The sequence below is a fragment of the Lynx canadensis genome, chromosome D1, assembly GCF_007474595.2.
Source record: "Lynx canadensis isolate LIC74 chromosome D1, mLynCan4.pri.v2, whole genome shotgun sequence".
Classification (NCBI taxonomy): domain Eukaryota; kingdom Metazoa; phylum Chordata; class Mammalia; order Carnivora; family Felidae; genus Lynx; species Lynx canadensis.
This window is the reverse complement of record NC_044312.2, coordinates 53,646,040-53,672,923: the sequence shown is the minus strand read 5'-3', so window position 1 is coordinate 53,672,923 and position 26,884 is coordinate 53,646,040. Positions and strand designations below refer to the sequence as shown.

At 49.9% G+C, this 26,884-nt stretch overlaps 1 protein-coding gene across 1 annotated transcript in view; it reads right to left on the bottom strand.

The window, feature by feature from the left end:
* TENM4 (teneurin transmembrane protein 4) overlaps positions 1-9,839 on the bottom strand; it is a 219,023-nt gene extending 209,184 nt beyond the window's left edge. The window contains 3 exon segments of the mRNA XM_030332936.1: positions 8,337-8,462; positions 8,465-8,568; positions 9,747-9,839. Coding sequence (XP_030188796.1) covers positions 8,337-8,462; positions 8,465-8,568; positions 9,747-9,793 — 277 coding nt within the window. The 5' untranslated portion in view covers positions 9,794-9,839.
* Between the last annotated feature and the right edge of the window lie 17,045 nt (positions 9,840-26,884).

The window sequence follows — 26,884 nt, the reverse complement described above, 5'->3', positions numbered from 1 at the left end:
AGTGGTGCCCGAGTAAGCGGGGGGGGGATGGTGCCTGAGGTAAGGGGGGGAGAGATGCCTGAGTACGGGGGGGGAGGTGCCTGATAAGTGGGGGAGAGGTGCCTGAGTAAGGGGGGGAGAGGCGCCTGAGTAAGGGGGGGAGGTGCCTGAATAAGTGGGGGAGAGGTTGCCTGAGTAAGGGGGGGGAGAGGTACCTGTGTAAGGTTTGGGTCTCGATACTAGCCTTGGGGCCCCAGGAGGAGAGCCAGAGCCATGAGCACTGCTATGGAAGAGAAATCGGAGATGTGAGGAGGCTGATGTTATCTACTTGCCTTCCAGACCTGTTCTCCCCTCTCCACCCTGCTCTGGTGCCTGGGAGGCTCACCGACACGGTCTGGATCAGTGGCTTCCTTGGGTCTGCCGGCTGCTGGCTGGTTCCACCCGTGGAGGAGATCGGAGGGTGGGGAGACGGCGGGGGGCGGAGGGGGCAGCTTGCAGAGCGGGGAAGATGTTTTTTCATGCCGACTGCGGTCACATGTTGAACGCCTTAATCATTTTGGCTACTCCTTTGTTTGCTTGCTTCGTCCTACGTCACAGACGGGAAGGCATCTTAAGGAGATGAAGTCCTTGCCCACGTGGTACAGCAAGGAAGGGCGGAAGGGACAATGGACAATAAAACGAGACCCGCTGGGCACCTACCCTTGCTCCTCTCATTCCCAGACACAGAAGCCTACTCCACACAGGCCGCTGTCTTGTTAGGAAAGCCTCCTCCCACAGAGCCCAAATCGGCCTTTGTGTCATTTCACCCTGCGGGCCCAGTTCTGGCCTCGGCAGCGCCACAGAGCAAGTGAGCCCCTCCTCCGCACGGTGGCACCTCAGACAACGGCAGACAGCCGCGCCAGGCTCCTTAAGTCCTGCTTTTGGGGGGCTGGAGGATACCTGTCTGGGTCTGTTATGAAGAGAACAATCTATATATATCTTGCTATTAGCCATTCCCACTGAGCAGCATGAAGGAATCAATCTTGGAAAGAAAAGCTTTAATACAGGATCCTGTATCTTTACCACTTCTTCTCCCCTAAAACATCAAGTTCAATCATCTCCATTCCCCATTCTTTGGGCTATAAAGGTAAATCTACCCAAAAGGCCTGATGTGAAGTCAAAGAGAGAGGAGAGAAAATAAGCTGTATTGCTCGCTAGTAACACCCGGGCCCAAAGGGCAACAGGCCTGTGCTTATGAAGCAAATGGCACCCGAGATGCTGATGCCGTGAGAGCTGAATCAGATGGGATAAACTGGGGGAGGAAGGGGTAATATCACCTTGGCTTCCATTTCTGACCTTTTCTCTACTCATTTCATGTCCATGTCACCTGCCCCCGAGCCCCAGGACATACACTGCACATTTCTGCCATCATGCTTTTGCCTGTATTTTCCTTCCACCCAAAATACCCTCGGCAGGCTTTACCACCTTGCAAGGTCATTTATCCAACCAAGTCTCACTGAGCAGGGCTCCCTTGTGCCTGGCTTTGTGCTCGGGACCGAGCGTGCAGCAGAGAACAGACTTTAGGAGAGGGGAGAGTGAGCAACGGCGCCCCCTAAAGAGAAGGGATGCCTCATGACCCCCTAACTGGACTGCCGCCAGCCAGCCCCTGAAGTCGGGTTTGTGTGGTGGAATGTCAGTCAGACATGGCAGAGGAGAGCCCACACCAGTCTGCACACGTGGCACTCGGGGCCCCAGCCCGCCTCCATCAGCGCTGCCCAGATAACCCCGAGAACTGGATGACCCAGGCGCTTCTGGACCAAGGACTGCAATATTCCAACAAGCAAGCACTCTGACAGCTGCCTTTTGTAAAGCAGCAATTAAATTTAGCAGCGTTCTCACCGAACTATCACCACTTCAAGCAAGGGCTCGATTTTTTTTTTTCTCAATCCACATGAGCTGCTAGTGGAGGTGAAAATGTGACCTACTTAAAAAAAAAAAAAGATAAAAGAAATAAAAAGAAGGAGCCCTCAGTGCTGAGCATGTCGTCGTAGCAGCTGCACAGAGGCCGCCACAGCCCACGTCCGGGTTCAGTTTCCTCCTTCCTCCTTCCAAAACCTGGGGAGGACATTACGGGATCATCTACTCCCACCCCATCCTGGGTTGAGAAACTGGGGTCCAAGGAAGGCCTCCCAACAGTGTCCCAAGGCCACCAGCAAGGGGAGCTCTCCTTTTTCACATGCCCTGTGGTTTTTCAGCATCATCTCTCATGGGAGTACTAGTGTTCTCCCCACTTTGCAAATGAGGAAACCAAGGCTCCAAAGGGTCACCCAGGTGGGCTGTGGCAGAGCTGAGATTTCTGCAGAATTCCATGAGAACACCTCACTGCCTTAGAGAAAGCATAGTGAGTGGCACCCTTTCTCTGCGGGGCGGGCCTGTACCCACCGTGGAAGAGATCCCAGGGCAATCTCAGGTCTCCATTCAAATGTAAAACTAGTCCTGCTTTTTTTGTACTGTTAGCAAAGCCTGTTGTGCCCCCTTTTCCAAACCCTATTTGGCAAGACAGGTGCTTGAGGAGTCCTGGAGATAGGAACCCGCAGCCTCTCCGTGATACCCCGTGTTTGCTTTCACATAGAGATCCAGAATGCCAGGGAGCCTGTCAGTCTTACCTGGACAGAGGCGACTGTCAGTGAACCCAAAATCAACTTTTGTCTGAGTTAAAGAAATGATGCGAGGCACTTTCTGGTAATGATTCTTCTCTAGGCTGCTTCCCTGTAACAGCGACACATCCCTACAAATGTCTCCTGACAGGCCTCCTGCTTGTTCTGTCGGCTGCCCCGGTGACTAACGCAGGCCAGGAAGCCCGCAGGCACTGCGATGAGATGAGGCTGGTCCAAGGTCTCGGTCAAGACTTACAAATACTCTTCCACATGTGATGCTAATAGTACTAAGAATACTATTAACAACAATAATAGTATCTACCTTTTATTGAGTGCTAAAGGTCCCAGACAGTAGTCTAAGTACTTTATGCAAATTATCTTACTGGAATTTGGCAAGAGCCCTTGAAGTAGCCACTATTATTAGCCTCGCTTTACAGAAGGGGTAAAACTGAGGCTGATAGAGGTTAAACAGACTTGCCTAAGGTCACAAGGACAGATGCGCAGCAGAGCTGAGATCTGAAATCAGACAGCCTAATTTCAGAACCCATGCTCTCAGCCATGCTGCTATAAATTCCTCCCACGTAAAATGGGGTAATCATTCCAGCCACACCCACTATAGGAGCCATAAGCAAAGTGGAAACTGAGGTTCAGACAAATTAAGCAACTTGCCCAAGTTTATACAGTCAGCAAGTGATAGAGCTGGACATGAGTGGGGTCTTTTGATTCTACACCATCTGTTCAAGCTGTGAACCCAGCACAGTGTCTGAGAGTATGGCCTTTAAAAATCCTATATTCTTTACTGGTTTGGGACCCTGGCAAGTTGTTAACTTCTGTGAGCTTTAGTTTCCTCTTGTAGAAAAAACAGAAAATAAAACTTATCTCACAGAACTGTTGAGTGTTTCAGATATGACATGATGGGCTTGGACCAACACTGGGCACACAGCAAAAATTCTAAATACCAAGTACTATGATAGGAAAGTTAGTGCATAAAGTTTAGGAATGTGAAGTCGAAAGAGAAAAAGAAGTTAAAGTCATCAGCCCTAGAGCCTGGGTGCCTGGGGATGACCACTGTCCTGCCATTTACCAGGTGACGGTGGGAACTTATTTCAGTTCACAGTTTCTCAGTGTCCTCATCTGTAATTGGAGAGAATAATCCACAGGGCTGTTGGGAGATTTGGAAACGAGAAACTACAAGCAAAGTGCTCAGAACAGAGAGGGGCATGTGGGCTGCAAACAATCAAAGCTAAGTGAAGTGCTCTCATTATTAACGACCACAGCAGCCCCTATTATCTTTACCACACTATGCCACACTGCCTTTTGTGGGGACAGTGTTTTAAAAACAATTAGCTGCTATAAAATAAAGCATTATTTACCATGGCTGCACAAACTTCATGGTTTGACTTTTAACTAATCTTCCCCTCATTATCATGCTCTCCCTATTTTGTTCTGCAAACACATTTCTTATCTTCAGAAAGGAAAAGGCGGAGAGTGTTCCAATACTCAAAAACCATCACAGGGAGAATGGTGAGTAAAACAAGGCACGCATGGTCAACAGCTACCTCTCCGAAAGGGTGTCCTTTGGAGACAAAAATGTACGTCACGTCTCTGGTGAGATGCCCCGTGGATTCTTAAAGGTCCTTCCTAGATTACCCACCCAAACTAGAGTGGCCAAGTAACACCCCCCAGGGGGGAAGACAGCCCAGAGGCAAGCCCCCAGGCCCTGTAGCCTTTGTGGGTGGGTAAATGCTGGAGGTGATCTTCCTAGGAGAGTAACTGCAGATGTCTCTGCAAATGAATGGAAACTTTTGAACTAAAAACCGAATGTCAAATGGATCTGTCAGGGTTCCCTCCAGATATGGCAGCCCCGAGCAGATAGCAGAGAAAGAACAATTCTTGCCCGCCCTGTTTTCGACTCCCCCTGTGCTGGTGAAGTGATAGGATTCTTATCTGGAGCTTGATAGGATGTAGAAAATAATTACAAATGAAAAGGTTATTCATAATTTTTAAATGAGTTAATTAGTAAACCCAGTCAGACTCACTCATTACAGTAATTAATAATTGATTATACTTGAAATTAAACACAATTTTTCATCAAAAATCTAATTAAGTATCTGTGCTTTTGCCTGTTGATTAGATCGGTTGGTCGGCTGGAAAAGTCTTTGTTAAGGATATTTGTGCTCGGCTGAGACAATTAATTTGATTTTTAATAATTGAAAGTTCCTTCCAAGTTAGTCATCACAGGCTGTGATTACGACCAAGCAACAAGACGCTCATCCTCTGCCCCCGGCAGCTGGAGGGGACCAGGCACGAAGGATGCCGCCCCAGCCCTTGAGGAAAAGTAGGAAAATGCACCTGCAATGCCTTCACCTGCATTAGCGTACTCCAGCCTCACACACATCCTCCTGAGGTGATGGGTCGTGCCTGTCTTCTAGATGAGGAAGTCAAGGCTCAGAAAGAGAAGCGAGTTGCCCAGGGGTGAACTGCAGCCAGGTGGCAGAGCTGGGAATGGAATCCAGGTCTGTCAGAGGCTGGTGTAAGCTCTGAGTCTCCAGGGAACAAAGGCAACATTCCAGTTCTGCCTATCTGACCTGGCCCTTGCATATGCAATCTACAGTCCCGTCTTAAAGTTTCTGCAGAGAGAGGGTTTTATCAGAAGGATGTATTTATTCTATGTGAGGACACATTATCAGTGGACTAACCACTCCTAACAGGAGACACAAATTCTCCTAAAGCCAACCCCTCCTCTCCACCTACACTGCTACTGTCTTAGCCGATGCCCTTGGCTTCTCCTGACCCATTTGCTGTGACGGGGCCTATTCTTCCTTCCTCTACACTTTTCTTTCTAAAATAAAAGTCTGACTACATTCTGCCACTGCTTCCACTGCTTAAAACCCTTCAGTGGCTCCCCAGTGCCCATCCGGGAAGGTCCGTCACTTGGCCTCTGAGGTCATCTTCATGATCTTACCGAACTCTCCTGCATTAGCTCCAACACCCCTCAGATGCTTCAAACACAGACGATGGCCTTACCACCACACTGTCCTCTCTTAAACCTGAAACTTCCCTCGGTTTGACATCCACTCTCTGCATGTCTCCTGACAATTTAACTCTGACTAGAGGATTCAGCTACATCATCATCCTTCCCAGGGAGCCTCCCCTAGTGCTCTTGGCGGTGGGTATTCCCATAGCCCCTGAGCTGCTTCAGTCACGGCTAACACAGCTGTCTCCTTTCCAAAGCTACCAACAACAAGAAGGCAGGGATCATGTATTTAGCCCTAACATTTAGCACAGTACCTGGCCCAAAGGAGGTACCCTGCATGGTTTGCTGAATGAGAAACAAAAGTCACAAAATCATGGATGCAAAGACTGTCAGTGTTGGAAGGACAATCAAAGGCCATCCAGTGAAAAGTCTCAGTCGGCACTGGAATCATCCTTGCTATGTGGTCACTGGGCTCTATTTGCATCGTTCCTATGACAAGGAGCTCACTACCTGCTGGTAGATCCTATCTAAATTTAGATTCCTGAAAACTGACCCCATAGAAGCCCATGGGATGTAAACAGACGAGAGTTTGCATAATCATACAAAGATTTATTCTTTCTCCCTGAACGAGGCTACAGTATAAACTTTCCAACTTCAATGTAAGTTGATGTCTTTATGTTGCAAACTACTTGACTCTCGATGAACAGGGACAGTCCTCGTTCAAACGTCTACTCATTTAGGAAATATAATCAGTCAAAAACAAGAGTTGCATTAGTGGTTACCAGGGACACAGCATTGGTGGTGACAGGAAGAAACTTTCATGCCGAGTGATGGTGCTTGGAACTGTAGAGCCCTCATCCGTAACCCAGTTTACATCAATCAGTACCCTTTCACAGGGCTCTGGCCTCTCCCAGTTTGGCTATTCCTTTTACCCACTAACATACAGTAGGGATGGCAAATGCCTGGTGTGCCATCAATATTCTCCATTCTGGTGACCATGATAGGTATTACTAATCAATCACAGAGACCCTTTCCCATTGATCCTGAATATAGCCTCAGGACCCTTCTTTTTGAGTGACAGAGAGAGAGAAAGAGAGAGCGAGCGAGCGAGCACGCACAGGGGAGGGGGAGAGGGAATCTTAAGCAGGCTCTACCCCCAGTGAGGAGCCTAACACAGGGCTCAATCTCATGATGATGAGATCACGACCTGAGCTGAAGTCAAGAGTCAGACGCATAACTGACAGAGCCCCCCAGGCTCCCCCTTGGGATCCTTCTTAACACAGCTTTCTAGACAGCATCAACTAAGCAATCAGATAGAAGAGACACGTATGCCCACCTGGCCTTGAAGCCATGGAATTCTCTGTGCCAGTCGTCACAAGGGAGAGAGAGATCTGGCACACTGACGAAAGCTTACTATAGGTGGAGCTATTTAAGGCGACCTCCCTGTTTGAGGGGCTGTTGTCTTCCCGATTACTTGTAAAATCCACGAATCTCGAACGCTCAATCCATGCTCAAATCCCTTCTCCTGAACAAGCGGGGGCCCATGTTTCGTTCATCGTTCCTAGTGACTGCACGTACTTCCTCAGCACACAGCCCTTTTTCATCCACAGTAACCCAGGGGGTTATGCGATGACAGGGTTCTTTTCCACCGTGGACGACACCCTGTCTTCCTCTGGCCTGTGCCAGTTACTTCTGTTTCTCTTTACCGGGCTTACACCAGAAAAGTCCCCCTTGCATACAGAATTATCTCAGAATTCCTCAGCATGGCTTCAAGGACTTCTCAGGCTGGCTTGACCTACCTTGAACCTGAGAATGAGAGAATTCGAAGGCTGGAAAGGACAGAGGGTTGAGCCAACCCCTCTGGATGCCTTTATTAATGGGCTGATTTACAAAGAGACAGCGGACTCTAAGCGGTGCCTACGGATCTCTTCAGATTAACATCTTCCCTGGGAGCAGATCAAAGATGGGGGTGAAGGAAGCAAGAAACCTGACTGGGGGGGGAATACGTCGAAAGAGCATCCAATGGGTGGCATCCTGTGGTGGCAAAGTAGGGGCCAAGAGGAGTTTCCTACATCGTGGAGGTGGCCTGGGATCAGGCAAGAAGGCCAGTCAGCGCTGCTTGGGGGCTCCGTGCATCCCTCAGCCAACTCTCGCTGCTAGTGGGGACCCGCTGCTCCTCAGTCCTGACCATGGCTGTACTCTGGACTTGGGCTCCCACAGTTCCCTCAGACCACCTCGTCACAGCCTCTTGTCACCTTCAGACATGCTTCCTGGCTGAGGCCAGCACAGTCCAATCTTTGGCAGTTTCCCTCCAACCCCAGGGCACCCCACGTCTTTCCTGCTCCTCACTGCTACGTGGCACTAGCAGGAGAGGCCTGCCTGCTGTCCAGCCTCTCCAACTGGTCATTTCATTTGTCGTGACTCCAATCTGTGACACTCACGCCACAGACCACCACCTCAAAGGTCAGTCTCGGTGACTGCTTACGCCTACTGCTAGGCATCCAACACAGGACGGAGCAGCTGCTCAGCTTCCTTCCTGCTTACAAGCAGGGAGCAGAAGAGGGTCCCAGAGAGATGACCTTGACAGTTTAGGGGGTGCAGGCCAGCGCCCCAGGGCTGCGTGGCTCACCATGTGTGCTTTGGCCGTCGGGGCGGCAAGGTGCCCGCGGTGCCCACAGGCGTGTTGTGTGCTGCCCTCTGAGCGAAGGGGAGCCGAGGGGAGCTGGGGCGAGGGAGGTGCTTACCCACGAAGTATGCCAGCAGGATGACCAGCGTGGCTGAGATGACGATGGCGCTCAGGGCCGCGCACTTCCAGTTACAGTACTTGGAGGGCTTCTGGAGGTTGAAGGCTGGCCGGGCAAAGGTGCTGCGGGCAGGGGCCGGGGCGGGGGGTACACCGTGCTGGACGTCAGCGGGTACCCTGGTGAAGTGGTGCAGAAGAGTGGGGAGGTGCCTCCCGGCTTGAAGAGGAAGTGCCTGTGGGTGGAGAGAAGCCAGAGGGCATCAGGGTCTGCAGGCTCACTGGGACCAAGGTCAACCTGGAGGACAGAGGCAGCAATAGAGGCATGCAGAGGAGCCTGGAGAATCACCACAGAGAAGACAGGAGGGACAGAGAAAAGGAGAATCATGTACCAGACCACACAACAGGGCACACGAACACACGCTTCCGGGGAACACAATGGGATAGTCCTCCCCATGGGAAAAACCACCCGGGGCCAAGGAAGAAGGTGTTACCGACTTGACAGAAGGCTGGCTGGGTGTGGAGATCCCTCTCCGGGGAAGGGCTGGGGTGGGGATGCTGTTTCTTGGGTATTATACTAGCTGTTCTCTAAAATTACTGGCGGTAACTAGGAATGTGTCTAAAATCCTGTTCTGCGTCCTGGAGCTAATGGAACCTAAATGTTTCTTCTCTCTCCAATACCTACTTTGCCAGTGTACCTTGGTGGAGGTATGAAATACCGTTCTGTTTAAAGGGTGTTTCAGGGGTGGAACTCAGAGACCACCATTAAGTTTTGCCATGGCTGAGTCCCCCCAGTGGCTGTTATACAACCGATGGCAGCAAAAGCCTTCAGAAGCCAGACTGCTGCCTTCCAACTCCTAGCAAAAGCTGTGTGAGAGGACAGGTAGGCAAATGCATCCTCAGCCTAGCCATAGTCTTCAGGGCAGCGTGGCAGGTCAAAGCGCATGGTTGTGGCCAAACTAGGTGTCAGGAAATCCTCCACAGCTTGTCTTTAACCATGGCCACGGGAGAATTTGTACACGGCCTGGGAAATGGGGTGCACTGGTTGCACTGCTTCCCCCTGAAACCTTAGAGCAATCTTGCACTCTGCTGGGGTGCAAGATGCCTCAGGTCACAGAACACATCCTTGGGATTACAATACATATGATATAGGGCCGCTGCATAAAAATTGCTATGAGATGTCTCAGAATGGCAGAGGCAGCCAATGAGATGCCGGGAGCTGCATATTAACAATGCCGCTGTTAATATGCTGAAGACAGGGTACTTCAAGGAGAAACTCTTGGGGATGGGCATGCAACATGGCATCGTCACCTCCCGCAGGAGAGCCCAGGGAAAGGTCTCAGGGTCTGCATGCGAGTGCAGGAGCCACAGGGACAGCATACACAGAGAGGAAGAACATGGGGATGTCACCTACCCGTCACTGTAAGCCCCATCATGGCGGGAGGCGCTGAGAATGTCCATCTCAATGAGGTTGTCCTGCAATGTCCCTAGGAATGGCTGCTTGCCTAGGTTTCTACGCACACATGGAGACATGAATGAAGCAATGAGTCATGCATCGATGAAGGGGGATAGTAGAGAAACACACAAAGTGGCCGTCTGCCGCAGCTGTGCGTGAGATCAGCGGACAAGGGCTGCTAGGCGATGGGTCTGTGTGCAAGCCACATGTGCGAGGGGTCTGCCTGGCACAGAGCATCCAGAGGGAGCATTCTCTGTACAAACCTGAATGTCTGGCAGTTGTGGCCATCAAATCACAGCTCTCACTGACGAAGACTGATTACGTCTCAGGCACTGAGCTAGGCATGATACATCCGTTTACTTCAAATGTTCAGAATAGGCTATGCAAGGAAGGTGTATCCCCATTTTACAGGTGAGGAAACTGAGATGTGGAGAGGTAACAGGATTTGCCAAGGTTACCAGCTGGCAAGGTTCTATGCAAGAATTTGAGCTCAGGTTTTCTGTTTCCAAAGACTGTGCTTTCTCTACTATACATAGAAAGTAGAAAGATGTATACTTTCTATACATCTGTTCAAACAACAGCAAGAGACATTTGGCTAGTCCAAAGAAAAAAGAGTGATAAGCATTTGGGGCCATTTTCTTCTCAAGCAGTGGTGCTCAAACTCGAGTAAGCATCAGAATCGCCTGGAGAGCTGTGCTTTGCCGAGGCCCACCCCAGAGATTCGGAGTCGGAAGATGGAGGCGGGGCCTGAGAATCTGCATTTCTCACAAACCCCCAGGTTGATGCTGACAATATTTAAAGTGTCACGGTCCTTTAGCAGAGCAGGGACCTCGGTGATGGCTGAATGGTGAGGATGGTGCCCCTCAGAAGACAGATGGGGCGTCGTGTCTTTTGTTCCCCCCATGTACACTGAGGGCAATGCATTTTGTGACACCCATTTCTAATGCAGAATGGAGACAGACACACTTGCCCTCTGGGTCTCCATCGTGCCTGCTGACTGGCCTCATTCATACTGGAGTGTGCTGGATCCTGTTTCCTGATATTTTCACGCACTGCTCTCCCTCACTTACAAACCGTGTAGTGCACAGTTTTAAACAAGCTGGTGATGGCTTCAGCCTACCGTATGCACCTCAAGGAAGGACTTGAGGGCCGAGAGCTAACTTTTGGGTTCGGCCCTGCGAGGGACCTTCCTGCTGACTTTGACCAGGCCTTGAGCACCAGAGAACCCAAATTCAAGTCCCTTTTCTGCCGCTTTCTTGCTGTGTGACTGTGTAAAAATTTCAACCTCTTCCAATCCTATACTTCATCTGTAAAATGGGGATAACAATACTAAGTTCACAAAGTTGATGCAGGACCAAATGAGTAATGTTGGAAGTATCTGTAAAGGCTAAACACACATCATAGAAGTTCTAATGCCAATTTAGATATTAGTACTAATTTACATAACATTAGCACGAACACTAACAAATATTCTAGAAGTACTAATGCTAATCTGCCCTACATCTACCATAGCTTATCACTGTTCTAGAACTCTGTATCTAACGTAAATGTTAGTCCCCACATTACAATGTCAGCACTATCATTTTTGCTTTGTAGGCTGGCAAATCAAAGATCAGAGATGTAACTTTCTGAAGGTCCTATCACGGAGTAAGCAAGCGGCAGAGCTGGAAGAGAACGCAGGTTTGTCTGATCCCACAGCTCACAAGCCTGTGTCACCGCCTTGCCTATGGGTTTGCCCCCCGGGCCAGCCTTACATACCAAATGAGGAGGGGCTGTTGACACTTTCATTAGCACCCTCGGGGACAGTGGGAACACAAGGCAACACAGTTTAGCAGCCGGAGCCACAGAGAACTGCCATGGTGGTGGGGACCTCCCCTTTGAGAGAGTCCTGAGCTGTCTGGGCCCAGCAGCCTGGGTACCAGGCTGTTCTGGTTGTGTTCATGGCTCCCGGGGCCTCCCACAGGGTCTGAGAGGAACTACAGGGGTGCAGAAGTCCTTCAGAGTGGCCTCATTTCTGCCCCCACCCTCCACAGGTGGTCTCCTCATGGGAGGCCTCTTGTGATGAGGGAAGGCACAGAGACTCTGCGGTCAAAGAGGTCCCAGCTCCGTCATTCACCGGCCATGAGGTGGTGAGTCTATCTCTCTGAGCACTCATAAACTGGGATAATCACTCTCCTTATAGAAGCTAAAATATAATTTAGATCATGCTACTTCTCTACTCACAACCTTCCAACGGTTTCATAAGAATGAAACCATGGTCCTTACCAGGGTATACAACGTCTGGCCCCCTGCTACCTCTCCAATATCATTTTCTGTGCTACATATACCCTGGCCTCCATGCTGCTACTCCAACCAGCTAAAGCCTTTGCTGTCATTTGCCTGAATCACCTTCCCCCAAATATCTGCATGGGCCTTTCCTTCCCTTCTCATGGCTAACTGTAATAGTTCCCGTCCTGCTCTTTCTAATTACCCTAGCCCCTAGCACTGCTTTAGTTTTCCCCATTGGACTAGACACACGCACGTATGCGCGCGCGCCGCACACACACACACACACACACATGCACACACACACGTGTTTTTTTCCTATTGCAATTTAAGTTCCGTAAGGGTAGAAATCTTACCTGCCTTTGTTCTCTGCCATGTGCCAAGAGTCTACAAGAGCGCCTGGTACACAGTAGAAGGCACTCCATAAATATTTGCTGAAGACTGTGAACGATGGGGTATACAAAGGGAGGTGCCCCTGGCATACTGCAGGCACACAGTTGGTGTTTAATTGAGGGGAGCACAGGTGGTGTTTTATTATTATTTCCCTCATTCCCTGTAGTTCAGGAGGGGATTTCCAGTCTTTCTACAGTCCCTATGGCCCAGCCTGAGCAGGCCCTAGCCACTTCTGCCCAGAGGCCCAGGATGAGCTCTTGGTGCCTCCCTGGGGCCAGCAGCTGGCTGCATGGTATGCTTCTGCGTACATCTGGGAGTCTGGCTTGCATCGCTAGGCTAGGACTGGGCTCTCAGAGAGTCAAACGTGTACCTTAAAGCCCATCCAAAATAAAATATTCAGGAAAAAAAAGACAAAAAGGATAAAAATTGAAATGTTAATAGTGAGATTTTCCAGTGTCTGGGTCAAGAGTGGTTTTTATTTCTACTTCTATAATTTAAGAAAAGAGAGCAATTATCTCTCAAACGTGCAGATCTGTTAGGACAGGGTAAGAGGCAGTATACTGGAACAAAGGGTTTCTGGAGTGAGACTATGCCAGATTCCCTGAAAGAGCTTTCCACGTTGGCGCTAACTCAGACGTTAGCCATTTAGATCACTCGGGAATTTGGGGGGACGCTAGCACCTGCTGAAAATACTGCCAGTTTAGAATGCTACTGCTGACTTGAAATGCCCCTATTCTGTGCTTCTGAAACTTAGTTCTGAGTCGATGAGGCCTCATTTGATTGGTGAGGAAATTGAGACCCAGAGAGACATGTGTCCTGCTCATATGCACAGAGCAACTTAGCGGCAGAGCTGAAACTAAAGCCGAGGTGTCTGGGCTCCTAGTTCGAGGCTCCTCCCCAGATTTCCTGCCCATTTCCTGCTCCCAACTCTGAGATTCCAGTTCTTCCGGAAAACAAAAGTTACAAGGCTCTCCTAATGAAGGCGCATGCTGCCGAGGCCTCCTTAAATCACAGTCCTGCCTGGTCTCCAGCTCACTGCTGTTGGGAACTCGGGTGTGGACACTAGATTCATCGGACCCGCACACGGTGGGTATTGTTACCTCATTTTAACAAATATGGAAACTGAGGCCCAGATTGGATGAGTGACTGCCCAAGGTCACACAGCAACTGAAAGGTAGAGCTGGGACTGAAAACCACATTCCTCCAACCTCATTGCCTCCAGCTGCCTCTCAGGAGAGAGTTGCTGAGTACCCGGAGAGGGGATGTAGTGAAGTGCATTCTGCTCTCACAGCTCTCCTTGCAGTGGGGAGGGGACCGCCTCCCCTCTACGCCTGAGAGGAGGCCTCGGGCAAGTCTCTGAGCTGCCTGCAGAGATTCTAGTTCCGGCCCAGGGCAGGCAGAGCTCACCTTCGAGGACAGAACAAACAGCTTTTGGGAAGGACGTGGCCGGAAAGTCACAGTGGCCAGGTCTTCAGACTGCCTTGCTCAACAGCTCATCTCACCTCGAGCCCGAGAGTCCTGGCCATGCTTCACCCACAAAGCCCTGGGGCAGCCACCCAGCAGAACAGGACATTCTGCTACATGCTATACTAGCTGTCCAGCTACATTCTGCAGCTGACACCCCCAAGGTGTGCAGGGCGTCAGAGATTTGGCCAAGGCCCCATAAAGACTTTGTGATAGAGCCAGCATTTAACAAATGAATGAACAAAAGCAACAAAAAATGAACCGGGTCTTCCAGGTCACAGTGATCCTTCTGAAAGGCCAATTCCATAAGGTTACTCTCCTATTTCAAAGATGTTCGTAAATACTCACCCCACTTCTGCCACCCTCAGGCCCCATACCCACCTCTTCTTCCTATAACTCAAGGCCCTCCATTGCCGACTCTCATTTACATGCATTTCCATGAGGCCCATGCGCTCCCGTGTCCCCCAACTCTTAGCCATCTCTCCAAGATACGAAGCTCTCTCAGCTCTGTGCTTTTGCACAGCTGTCCCTCACCCGATAATTCCTTTCTCCCCTGCAATCTTCCCGATGCAGGTCCAAATAATCAGGAGGGCAGCACTGGAGAGCAGCTAGGTCCTCTGGAGCCAGCTGGCCGGGGTGTGGATCCTGGCCCTGCCACTTGCTGGCTGTGTTTCCTTACGCAAGTTACTTCACTTTCCTGTCTTCAGATTCTTCATCTCTAAAGTGGAGATGATAATAAGACTACCTACCTGTGCACAGCAGTTACCATAGCAGTCCTGACTGAGGTTTTCCGGAGGGTTCCCACCATTAACTGACGAGCGGCTGACTCACTGTGTCTAAACTACGTGTACAAACAATATGGTTTATGCCAAACACCTGCTTTCCTTCTGGGTGTCTGAATTTGGGCCTTTGCCAGGCATAAGGTGCCTGTGTGACCAGTTCCCAGTAGAAATCCTAGGTGCTGAGTCTCTTACGTGCTTCCCTCTAAGGAGCCCCAGTAAGGGCCCCATGAGTGTTTGGTGTGACTGCTCCTTGATGCCCCCATACAGAGGGAGCCACACTCTCCTCTCTGCTAAGACCACCCCCCAAGTCAGAGCACTATCCAAAGTGCCATCTTCATTCATTCATTTATGGGTCTGCCTTCCTCCTAAGACCATGAGCTTCTTCTAAGATAGTGGCTCTGTTTTCTGCATGCCTGGGACCAAATCATCAAATGACAGGGACAACTGTCCACCCCAATTTCCTGCAATGCTCAGGAGTTGGCCTGGCCCACTAGAAGGTGCTGTGCGCTATTCTGGGAACTATACCAAGCCTGGGTTGGAGACCACCAGGATGTCCTCCCATCCCTGAGGGGTAGACGGGGCTATTCCCCTAATTGAGCATGACCACACAACGGGCCTCAGGCTCCCAAACCAGGCCTGGGATCAGATGAGCTAGAGCAGGGGTCTGGCAGCCTCGTGCTCTGGCTTCCCCTTCATCTGACAGGAGCCTGACAGGCTATTAATCAGACAATCCCTATGAAATCAATTAAGCATTTGATGCTACAGAGCGTGAACGAAGTGGACCAGGGTACAGTGGACCCTGAACACATGGATCCCACCAGAATGGACCACAGATGCACCAGCAGACCTCAAAGCAACATGTGACCCCCAGCTCTGGGAATCACAGGGAGGCCTGGTCTCCCTTGGGGACTCCGTTAACCCTCGGAGGGTGCTAGAGGCAGTGGGTTAACCGAGTCCTCCCTCTCACTTGCCCTCCTGCCTTGGTCTCCAGCATGAAATCTAACCCCCTCCTGCTTATTCTGCCAGCTGTTATGCTGTTTTCTCAGCTATTTACTTTTGACTCTCAACATAGACTCAGTGCGACAATTACAGAAGGGCCTGTGACTGTTCCTCTGGCATCATGGGGCTCTCCATTCGGGTGTCGCTTGGTTAAAGGCTGTTGGCTACAACCGCCTCAACTAGGCCCTGCTCCCTTGGGCTTTCGGGCCTCTGCTCAGGTGTGCCTCCCTCACACCCCCTTCTTCTTGGCTCCACCTGGGGAATCCTGCCTTCTCTTCGACAGTCAGCCCCACAGCACCAGGTTCCCTGGGAAGCCTTCCTTTTCCCCACTCAAGTTAGGTATAACATTTCATTCACTGTTCCATTGTTCATTCATTTAACCTGTGTGTTAATATTTTTCCAGTAGCCATGATGTGGCAAGCCCTGTGCTGCCCGCTGAAAATCTGGAGGCAATTAAAACACAGATGCCTGGCATGTGCCTCCATCACAGCAGTTGCCCTAGTGCAAGAGTCTGTTCTCTTAGACATATTGCCCACTGGGCACACAGTAGGCATTCGGTGACTATTTCCTGAGTAACAAGCACTACATGGTAAGCAGTTGAGCACTTACTGCGTGCCAAGACATTTTCAGACCTGATCATATGTAATTGCTATCACAGCCTCAGGAGGCACTACAGGGGGTTAGAAGTGGCCGAAAATCCTTTGGCACTCTCCCCTTGGGAAGTCCCTCTCCTTGAAGCTGGCTGGCCTAGGACTGCTCTGACCAACAGAACAATGGCAGGAGGGACACTATGCCATTGCAGACCAAGCCTTTAGAAGGATCGGCGACTTCTGTCTCAGTGCCATGGAGCTCTGAGCCACCGAGTATGAAGTCCACTCCCTGCTGGGAAGACTGGGAGGAGAAGCCCTGAGACCAGGTTAGAGGGTGAGGGTCCGCTGAGCCCAGCTACCCAGCCTTCTTCTCCAAGACTCAGGCATGCGAGTCAAGCCACTTGGCTCCTTCAGATTGCCCAGCTAACAGCTAATACCACTGACCGACCCTAGGTCAGGAAGACCCAGCTCTTCCTGAACTCCCGACTCACACTGTGAAGTGTAATCAACTGGTAGAGTTTGACAGTCATTTGTTATGCAGCAATAGAGAATCAGAACAGGAAGTTACTAAGATTTTCTCCCTTTTAGAATTGAAGAAATTTAAGGTCTAGGACCACAGCAAGTGAGCGACAGGGTGGGGATGTGGGCACAGGATCTGCCTGGCCCTAAAACCTGTGCTATGAACAACTAGCTTCAGTGAAAGGCCCATCACTTATGTACTCAGAGCACTGGGGCCAAACTTCCTTCTCCAAAGTGGAGAAAAGGTGCAATCTCCTATTTCCTCTCAACTCTTCGGGTGAGCAGGAGTTCAATAAATATTTTTTTAAGACTTTTTTCTTTACAGGGTTGATATGGGAAGATGATGTATATGAAAAAACGTGGGAAATCATTTTTATAGTGTGTCTTTTAATGCCAGGCACCATGCTTTATGTTTCTTATGTGATTCACTTCCTTCCAATCGGAGAGGCCTGAGTTCTTAGCCCAATTTACACAGGCAAATCGAGGGTCAGGGATGTTCATGAACTTGCTGGGACAGTAACTGTTAAAGCCAAGACAGGAATCCAAGTCCTCTGACTGTAAATTCTGTGCTATTCCTATCTTACCACGCTGGTCAAAATTATCTGCAGTTCTATCTGCCAGATGGGGCACCAACCCCTCTTCAACCTTGTTGGTTTTGTGTCATCAACCAGGAAAGGTCAGTATTAAGGCCCAGAATTCTGAATGTGTTACCGGCTGTATTAGGCACGTCTCCCGGTTTTAGACCATCTTTAGATGCACAAAACTCTGGGGTAACAGAGGAGACCTACCTCAAACATTTCATCTGGGTCTTTAAGAGTAAGTAGGACTTTGCAAGACCAAGAAGTAAGAAGGAGGGCAGCTCTGGCGGACAACTGTACGAGAGCATGTGCAAAGGCACAGAGGCATGAAAGGGGTGGGCATCTTGGGGAAGACTGATAAACACACACACACACACACACTCATACATATATCAGATGTTATATACATATATCTGTATAGATTTACATAAAATAGTATATATGAATATATATATGCTGGCATGTTAACGATGGTTACGTTTGGTGGTAGATAGAAGTGATTTTCTTTTATTTCCGAAGTGTGATAAAGTAGAAGGAAGGACAAAGAAAACCAAGTTCCGTGTGGTTTGTACAATGGACGTGGGAGGACAGAGGGTCAGAAAGGCAGGTGTCGGCTGGCTGATGAGGCAAGAGAGGTCAGCTGGGACCACTCTACCAGGAAAATGCCCTGCTGCTGGTCCTCTATCTTCCTTTCCCCTGAAAAACCCAGAGAACCACCTACTTTGATACTAAGGGATAAAAATGAACATCCAACCAGAGGGAGTGGCTACTGTGTTCCATGCAGAGAATCAGAACCATCGATTATTTGCTGACTTCTTTCAGCCATGTGCAATCATTCAATAAGCCCACGGGAACTAATGGGGATCTGATTAAGCTACCCTGGGTGGGTGGCATATGATCATCCAGCTCTGTCACTGATGAGAGCCAAGGAGGCATGTCAGGAAAACTCACACATGATTTTAGAGGAGGTCAACAAAAACAATATTAATTAAGAGACTGGGGGTGGGCCGAGCTGGCCTGTATCTCTAAGAGATTTGCTTTTGGAAAAGCGATTCTACAGGAGTAAAAGGGCACAAAAGGATGTTGATTTTCTTTCACTGGATCCCACAAGCTCAACGTGCAGATGTCATAATGCCAGATAGAGTCAGATGGGTACATGTTCCATGTGTAAACTAATTTCACCTCTTTAGGTGTGGGATGACTTCTGTCCTCTTCACAGATAAAGAACAGGAGTTTGAGAAAATAAAATCTATGTTTCCCCACTACTTAGGGTAGAAGATGAAGAGGTTCTAATTGTGCTAGACTAGGACACTTCATCTTTAGAGAAAGTAGGGAAAGGCTATGTCCCCCAAAGTCAACAGAGGGGTAAGAATTATGGGTAAATCTTTTTTTAATTATTTTTTATTTAAATTCAATTTAGTTAACATATACGGTGGTAAAGATTTCAGGAGTAGAATCCAGCGATTCATCACTTACATACAACACCCAGTGTTCATCCCAACAAGTGCCCTCCTTAATGCCCATCACCCATTTAGCCCATCCCCTCACTCAACCCCACCAGCCACCCTCAGTTTATCCTCTGTATTTAAGAGTCTCTTAATAGTTTGTCTCTCTGTTTTTAACCTTATTTTGCTTTTCTTCCGGATTATGGGTAAATCTAATTTTTGTCTTTATAGCTTTCTGCATTTTCTCCAGTGAGTTTGTATGCCTGTATCTTAAAAAAAAAAAAAAAAAAAAAAAAAAAACAAAACAAAAACAAAAAAAACCGCTCATTTTCATTTTGGTAAAATAGTGACTAACCAGAGGGAAGGAGGGCAGCTACAGAACTGATGCTGACTGAAGTCCCTGGAGGGAAGGGAGCATTCTGCAAGACTGGAAGAATGCAGAGGTGGAGAGGTCCAGGCCAGGGGAGACCAGGAGAAGGTGGCTGTGGTGTAGGGAAATAGCATTGCACACTGAGTCAGGCATCGTGGGTTCACATCTTAGACACACATCCACCGTCTATGTGACCTGAACTAGTCACCGAGTCTGATTCTCAGCTTCCAAAACTCCCAAATGGGATCACAAATCACAACAAGCCCTTGGTAAAGTTGTGAGGATTACATCACATTTCAAGTATGAAAGGTCTTGTAACCAAAAGTTGATGGTGTCTCAATGTTAGGGATTATAGGGCTTGGCGAACGGTGAGAAGTCTGTGGGAGGGAAGGAGAGGAGAAAGGACAGGGAGCCTTCCCTGAGCACCCACCACAGGCCAGGCAGGTCCCAGGCCAGGCACAAGGTGACCAAATCACAGTAGGGAAAGGCGGAGATGTGGATCCCAATTAAACACTGATCAGGAGCCTACCCTCTGCCCCCCCCCCCCCCCCCGTGACACACTCAGCTCTCCTCTCCTTTTACAACAGACTCCTCCAGCGAGCATCACCCCCACCGCGTAGACAAGGAAAAAGGGCACGCAGGGGCTCATACCTTTGTCAGCGGCAGGCCAGCCCTGGACCCTGCGGCTGCTCGATTCGCAAGAGCCCGCTCTTCCTGCCCCACGCCCATCCCGCCGCCTGGCTCCCCTTCTCGAGGGCGGCCAGAGAGCCGCCTCTCGGAGCTGCTGCCCGACCCCAGCCTCCCGGACCACGGCCGTCGGGGCACACGGAAGGGCCCCTCCGCCCACCCCGCGGCTCGGCCCCGCCCCTCCCCCGCACCTGGTCTCCAGGGGGATGTTGCTGTTGAGCAGCCAGTTGTCCTGGGCGTGGGCCGGCTCCTGGGCGCCGCCGGCGGGGGGCTCTCCGGAGAGCGAGTGGTCCGTGGGGGCCGGGCTGGGGTTGCTCCTCGGAGTGAAGTTGCCCCGGTTCAGGGAGTTGATGGAGGCCGCGTGTGTGCTGGTTGGGCGTGTGTGCGCGTGCGAGAGCGGCGGCGGCGGCGTCCGGAGCCGCGGGTGGTTCTGCAGGCCGCCCGGGTGATCTAGGGCACAAACACGCGCGGTCAGCGGGGCGCCGGGCCACCGCCACGGCCGGGCCTGGTCCCGAGGCCCACGCGGGAGTGGCCGGGCGGCGACGGGCGCGGCGTGTCCATACAGTGGGGAGACGGTACTTACTGAGTACCTACTATTTTCGGTGCTAGGGACACATCAACCAACAAAACAGACAAAATCCCTGTCCCCTTGGAGCTTAAATTCGAAAAGAGACAATAAACAAGATTAGAAAAAAAAAGTAGCCTCTGACGTCACCCACTTCACATGGTTTCTTTAATACTTAGTGGGTGGTGTTTTACAAGTGTGGTGCAGGACCAGCCCCTTCGATATCACCTGGGAATTTGTTAGAAGAGAAAATTCTGGATCCCTGGCCCAGGCTTATTGAATCATGAACCCTTGGGTGGGCCCCAGCAATCTGATTTCACCAAGTCTCCAGTTGATTCCAATGGATGCTAGAAGTTGAGACAGTATACAATGGTACACAGAAAATGAAACAAACAAGGTAAGGAAAACAGTAGTTTACTAAGGTGGTGATAAATCTGAGAACACAGAAAGCCAGGAAAGGGCCTGTGGCCTGGGTATGTGAGGGCTGTGGTGAAATTTTAGGCTAAGTGGTCAGTGATAGCCTGGGGGGGGATGAATTTTGAGCAAAGGGAATGAGCTGAATTAAAAGCCACCTGGGGGTTATTAAAAACCATCATTAACAGTTACTGAGCACTTACTGTGTGCCAGGCACTATTCTGAGCCCTCTCCATGTTTAAATTCAGCTGATCCTCATGACCCACTAAAGAGCAGGTACTATTTTTATCCTCACTTTACAGACAAGGGAATTAAGATACATCTTTTATTTATTCCTTTCAACTACTCAGAACAATAAGTATTATTATCACCAGATTTATGGATGAAAAATAGATTTCAAGATAAAGCCCACACAGGGTCTGGCAAGCCCTTCAGAGTGTGACCCACCCACCCTGCAGAATCCAACCCTACCTCATCATCTTCCTCCCTCTACCCTTGACTCCTACCACACTTTTCCCCCAGAGGCCAAGAGGTCTGCTGCGGCAGTCTAGTGGCTAAAACCTCATTTCTGATGAGGACAGTCCCCAGGAATGTGACTCGTACCCTCTGAAGATGTGCCATGCGGTGCTAGCAGGAATCCCCCTTAATGGGAGGCATTAAGCATGGGAAGCAAAACAGGCAGAAAGCAGACAGCCTTGCACCAGGGAGAAGGTGAGAATAGCAGGGTCATTTGCTTTGTTCAGCTGTCCTCAGGCATCACTTTAATGGAGACGTTTGGAGCCTGAGACAGAAGCCAGCAGCAGAAGCACCCGCCTGGGTTGGCCGAGTGTCCCCCCTTCCCTTGGCCTTTCAGGCTGCTGGCTGCAGTCCTCATGGCTCCGAAGTAGTGAGAGGGATTGGACCACTATGTCTGAGGCTTATCAGGAGGCCAGCAGAGAAGGGTGACCTAGCCCTTGCTCCAGGCCTCCCAGCAGGAGTCAACCTCCTTGTGGCATTTTTACCTAACGGATATTGATAGTTGCTGCCACTAGCACTTAACTGTGTACTTTTACAGCCTTAACTTTTCTAATGCCCACAACAACCCCTAGAGGGCAGTATTATTGTCATTCCCATTTTAAGGAAAAGGAAGCTGAGGTTTGCAAAACTAAGGGGTCCTTTATTTTATTTTGTTTTACTTTTTTTTTAAAATTTTAAAGATTTATTTATTTTTGAGAGAGAGTGTGAGCAAGCAAGGGGCAGAGAGAGAGGGGACAGAAGATCCCAAGTGGGTTCTGCACTGACAGCAGTGAGCCTGATGTGGGGCTTGAACTCACGAACTATGAGCTCATGACCTGAGCTGAAGTTGGATGCTCACCCCACTGAGCCACCCAGGTGCCCCCCCCCCGCCACTTTTAATTTTAGAGACAGCACAATCGAAGAAGAGGGGCAGAGGGCAGAGGGAGAGAGCGAGAGAATCGCAAGCATGCTCCACACTCAGAGCCTAACACAGGGCTTGATCCCACGACCTTGGGATCATGCCCCAAGCTGAAAGCAAGAGTCAGACACTCAACCAACTGGGCCATCCAGGCGTCACACTAAAGGGGTCCTTATTAATCCAAAGCCTGAATTCTGTCTACCAAACCACAGTGCCTTTGCATATAACAGACACCACCCCGACTGTCTCAGTCCATGGCCATAGGCAGAATAAAACCCCTCAGTTCAGACAGCAAGCATATGAGGGCTGGGTCAGAACAGGCTGGTCTGCATGCCTACAGACATCTGCTTTGTGACTAAGTCAGGATGCCAAGCTCTGGCTTGATAAGGCTTTAGAAGCACTGCCAAGAGTCCTGAAACAATGAGATTTTAATGTATAAGACCACTAGTCATATATCTAAAAACCTAACTTCTAGAAGGAAATTCTGCTATGAGGATAAGGAATATCCTGGTCCAAATCCTCTCTGTTTTTTGAAGCTCAGCTCAATTTCCACCTCCTCCAGAAAGTCTTCCTTGATCTGCCCTCCCCAAAGTTCTTTTTTCCTTGATTGAACGCTAACAGCAGGTAACCTGGATCATGCAGCTTTTCCTTCTCCCTTACAGCTGGGATACTTATGTCCCCATCTTGCCTCTCCTGGTAGGTATAAAAATCCCTGTCCCCTCTGTGCTGGTGACCACAGGCCCTACAACCAACCAGGTGCTCAGTATAGGCTTATTTAGTAAAATGGCTCTCATGAGTGGCTTGGGCAGTCTATCCAAGAGCATAGACCTAGTGTGGAGGACATCTGTGTGCCAAAAATCAGAGCAGATCACCCTGGGCTGTCTAGACCGTGGGCCCATGTGGCCCTTTACTGACTTACCTGGAGCCAGAGTTCCAGGTGCATCAGCTGGGCTGTTTGTTTCCTTCCCTCAACCCTTCCATTCTGAGACCACCAGGAAAGGGGACTTTGAGTTTTCCCAGGTTTCCAAGGGAGAAGATCTGTGTTTTGGGACTTATCAGTGGAAGATCACTCACAACCCCCAAAAGAGACATGACCTTCCTAAGGAGCCATTGTCTCCTCTGGTCTGAATGGAGTCTCCTTTCTGCTCCTAAGGCCAGGAGGGAGGATAGATGGCAGGCAGAGAGGGTCCTTCTTTTCTCCCCTTCCCCCCTCTCTCATCTACATTCCCATCTAGACAGAGAAACTTAGAACCAGTTCGTTCATTCAACATTTACTGGGTGCCTATTCTGTGCCAGGTCCTGTACACTGCGTGTTGGGAATGCAATGGTGGATGAGACAGAGATGGCCCAAGAGAGGCCTGACTCCCTGCTGGTTTCTACAAACTGGCTGGGTGGCCTCCAGTAACTCACTTTACCTCCCTCGTCCTTGGTCTGTGAAAGGGTGCACGCATTCCTACGTCACCACTTTCTGGAGGATGAAAAACAACGGCCCTTGCTCCAGTGCCAAGTACTTGGGCTTCCGCTACTCCCACAGGGAAGGGACCACGTGCCACTCATCTCCATAGCCCCAGTCAATATTTACAGAATGTGGGGGAGAGAACAGCAAATTAGCTAGGTGGACTTCTTGCTCACGCAAGCAATGGCTTCTCTCCTGCTACCTGGGAGTAAGCATTGGTACATTTGCAAAGCTGAGCTGTAAATTTCAATTTACACCCTCTTTTCACAGATACAGCCTCCAAGTATATCTCTGAATCAAGCCCAGATATGAGTCATTTTACTGTTATACTGCACACCTCTGTTAGTAAAGGCCACTTGCTTATCTGAGTTTTGCAAGCCTGGTTTTCCAGGCAGTATTTTGCTTCCTACAAGTTCTCGGATATATTTGCAGTTGCTGGTTCCCTCCACCACCTCAGACGCTTTTTTTTTTTCCTTCCCACTTTATATACCACAAAAATCCTGAACATTGACGCCTCCAGGAGCATCTCCCTGAACTGAGACATCATGAGGCTTCTTCAGAGTGCTCTTCCAAATAGTAGGTAATAGGAAGAGACTACGCTTTGATGTCAAACAGCCCTGGGTTCAAGTTTTGGCTTTGCTACTTATAAGCTCTGCGACGTGGATCAAGTTACTTGATTTCTCTGGAGCTTCAGTTTTCTTACCATTAACTGGAGTACTACCCACCTTACAGGGTGGTTACGAGAAGTAAAAGAGATAATGTATGTAAGGTGCTTAGGCATAGGCCTGGAATCAGTAATGAAAAAAAAATGGTAACTATTAATTCCACAGTTACCATAAAGGCATGCTGAATGAATAAATTGTAAAAGTGCTGACTCATCCCGTGGTAATCACTGTCCAGCATTATCAACAGGGGTTCCAAGGCAAAAAAACCTTGAGAGAAAAAGGGCAATGAACATATCTGATAGAAATGTGGTACGCCTGTTATTGCAGCTGGAGCCTATTCTGGACCACCCACTGGCTTCCAGGAGCCCTGGTCTAAGGAGGGTACCTGTGGCTCAACATGCAGAATCCAGAAGTGATTAGAATGGCTGCAGCCTGACCCTCAAAGCAAAGTCAGATGAGTGGGGTCTCCATGACTTCCAAGGGCCCCTTTCTGCACCAGTAAGCATGTCAGAATGAATCAAGGTGATGCTCTGTCCTGGGTTCAGGTGCACGCTAAGGTTACCCCTTGCCCTAAGCAGAGGGCACTCCAGGTTCAAGGCAATCAGCAACACTAAAGAGCCCTCTGTTGTGCAGAGACCAGAGGGTTTTAAGATGAAGATAAGCCCCAGCTTGGCAAAGAAGCTGGTGGTCTACATGCTTGCTGAAGAAACGTGTAAGAACAGAGGTCAGGCGTCTTCCAGATGCGGGCTCCGCCTGGGCTCCGTCTCTGACAAGCACGATTGAGGGCAAGTCACTTAACTTCTCTGAGCCTCTAACTCCTCATCTGTAAAATGAGTCTATAATAGTAACAGTAATAAAAGGAAGAGGAAGAGAAGGAAGAAGGGCTACCACAGACTGAATCCACGAAATCCAGAGATGAAACAAATATGGTCCCTGACTTTGAGCTGCTCACACTCAGATACTACACAAAATGGCAATGGTGACGAAACTGCAGCAGTTAATATTTATTGAGTACTTGCTACGCGACTGGGCCTGTGTTTGACTTATTTAATCCTTCCGATGCCCCTGTAAGAAGGTACTATTATTACTTCCCCATTTTGTAGAGGAGGAAACTAAGGACAGAAAGCTGAGTAAGCAGTTTGCCTAAGATTACAAACCCACTGAGTGGTGCAGCCACCATTGAACCGGGCAGGCTGGCTCCAGGGCCCATGCCGTGAAACACTCTCCTGTACGATATGAAGTGAGTTGACTCAGTTAAAGAGCTTACGTCAGTCATGCCTGTCACACAGTGAGCCCCTCTCAAGCGGCGGCTCCCAGGATTCTCGTTAGCCTTGCCCACACTGCCGCTGGAGCTCCATGGAGCACAGAGGCAGCTGCCAGACGGACGCTTGGGGCTGGGGGAGGAGGCTTCAGGAGAAATGACGTGTGACCTGTGTCTAACGGGCACACGTGACGGGTTCAGAGGCTGAGAGAGAGGCAGTGAGGGCCCCCACCCCCTGGAGCACTTGGATAAGCAGTGTGAGGCTGGGAGGGGCAGCGGCCACAGGCAGGGAGGAGACCCCCGAAGGCAGGCCAGATGGCGGATGCCTAACGGTGCCCATGAAAGAACTCGGCCTTCACTGGGAGGGTGACAGGGGGCCCCAGTGGGCTTTAAGCAAGGGAGTGCCGTGCTCCCTAGTTTTTGAGGAAGGTGTCCAGTGCCAGGTTGGAGGCGTATGAGCCAGGCGGGGTGAAACCACGACAAGGCCCTGGGTGACAGCCGGATGCCTCCTGCCAGAGAGGCTCCAGCTGAGTGGGTCATTATTCTTTCATAGAGCACCCTCACGAGAAAAAAGGCATGAACTTCCAGGGCTTTGGCGTTGGGCAAGGAATTTCGAACGTGTCAACGGCCCTGCGAGCTAAGGACCAGCAGTGGCTCTGCGAAAGGGTGCCGGGCCCGGTGCCCACGCTCCTGCTCAGGAGCCCCGAGTGTCTCCTTGCTCCAGAATTAACGACGACCTGGCGTGCACTGCACTCGTTCATCGGTCCTAAAGATGTGTCAGACGTGAAAGATGACGGTATTAATTACCATAAAACACAAAAACTCCAGCTGCCTGCGAATGCCATCAGGAAGAGTTATTTGGCTCCCATTAAAATGCCATCGAGCACCACTAACTCGGGACGGTGATGTAGCCGTGCTGAGAGCTCAGCTAATGAACCTTGGCCTGCACGACCAATTTAGGGAGGCCAGAAAGCTCTTTGTCACCACAGTCGGCAGCCGGGATCTGATGGCCTGACTTCCAGGCTCAGCTCTGCCTCCTTCAAGCTGTATAATCTCAGACAATCTATTTGGCCTGCATTTTAGTTTCTTCACTTGTCAAAGGCATATGAAAGCACCTTGCAAGCTATAGGGTCCTATGTAAGGTTTAGAGACAGAGATCACCAGTATGATCATTACCTTAGCCCAGAAGGAACACGGACTTGAGGCTCCAGATGAACCACCGGTTTGAG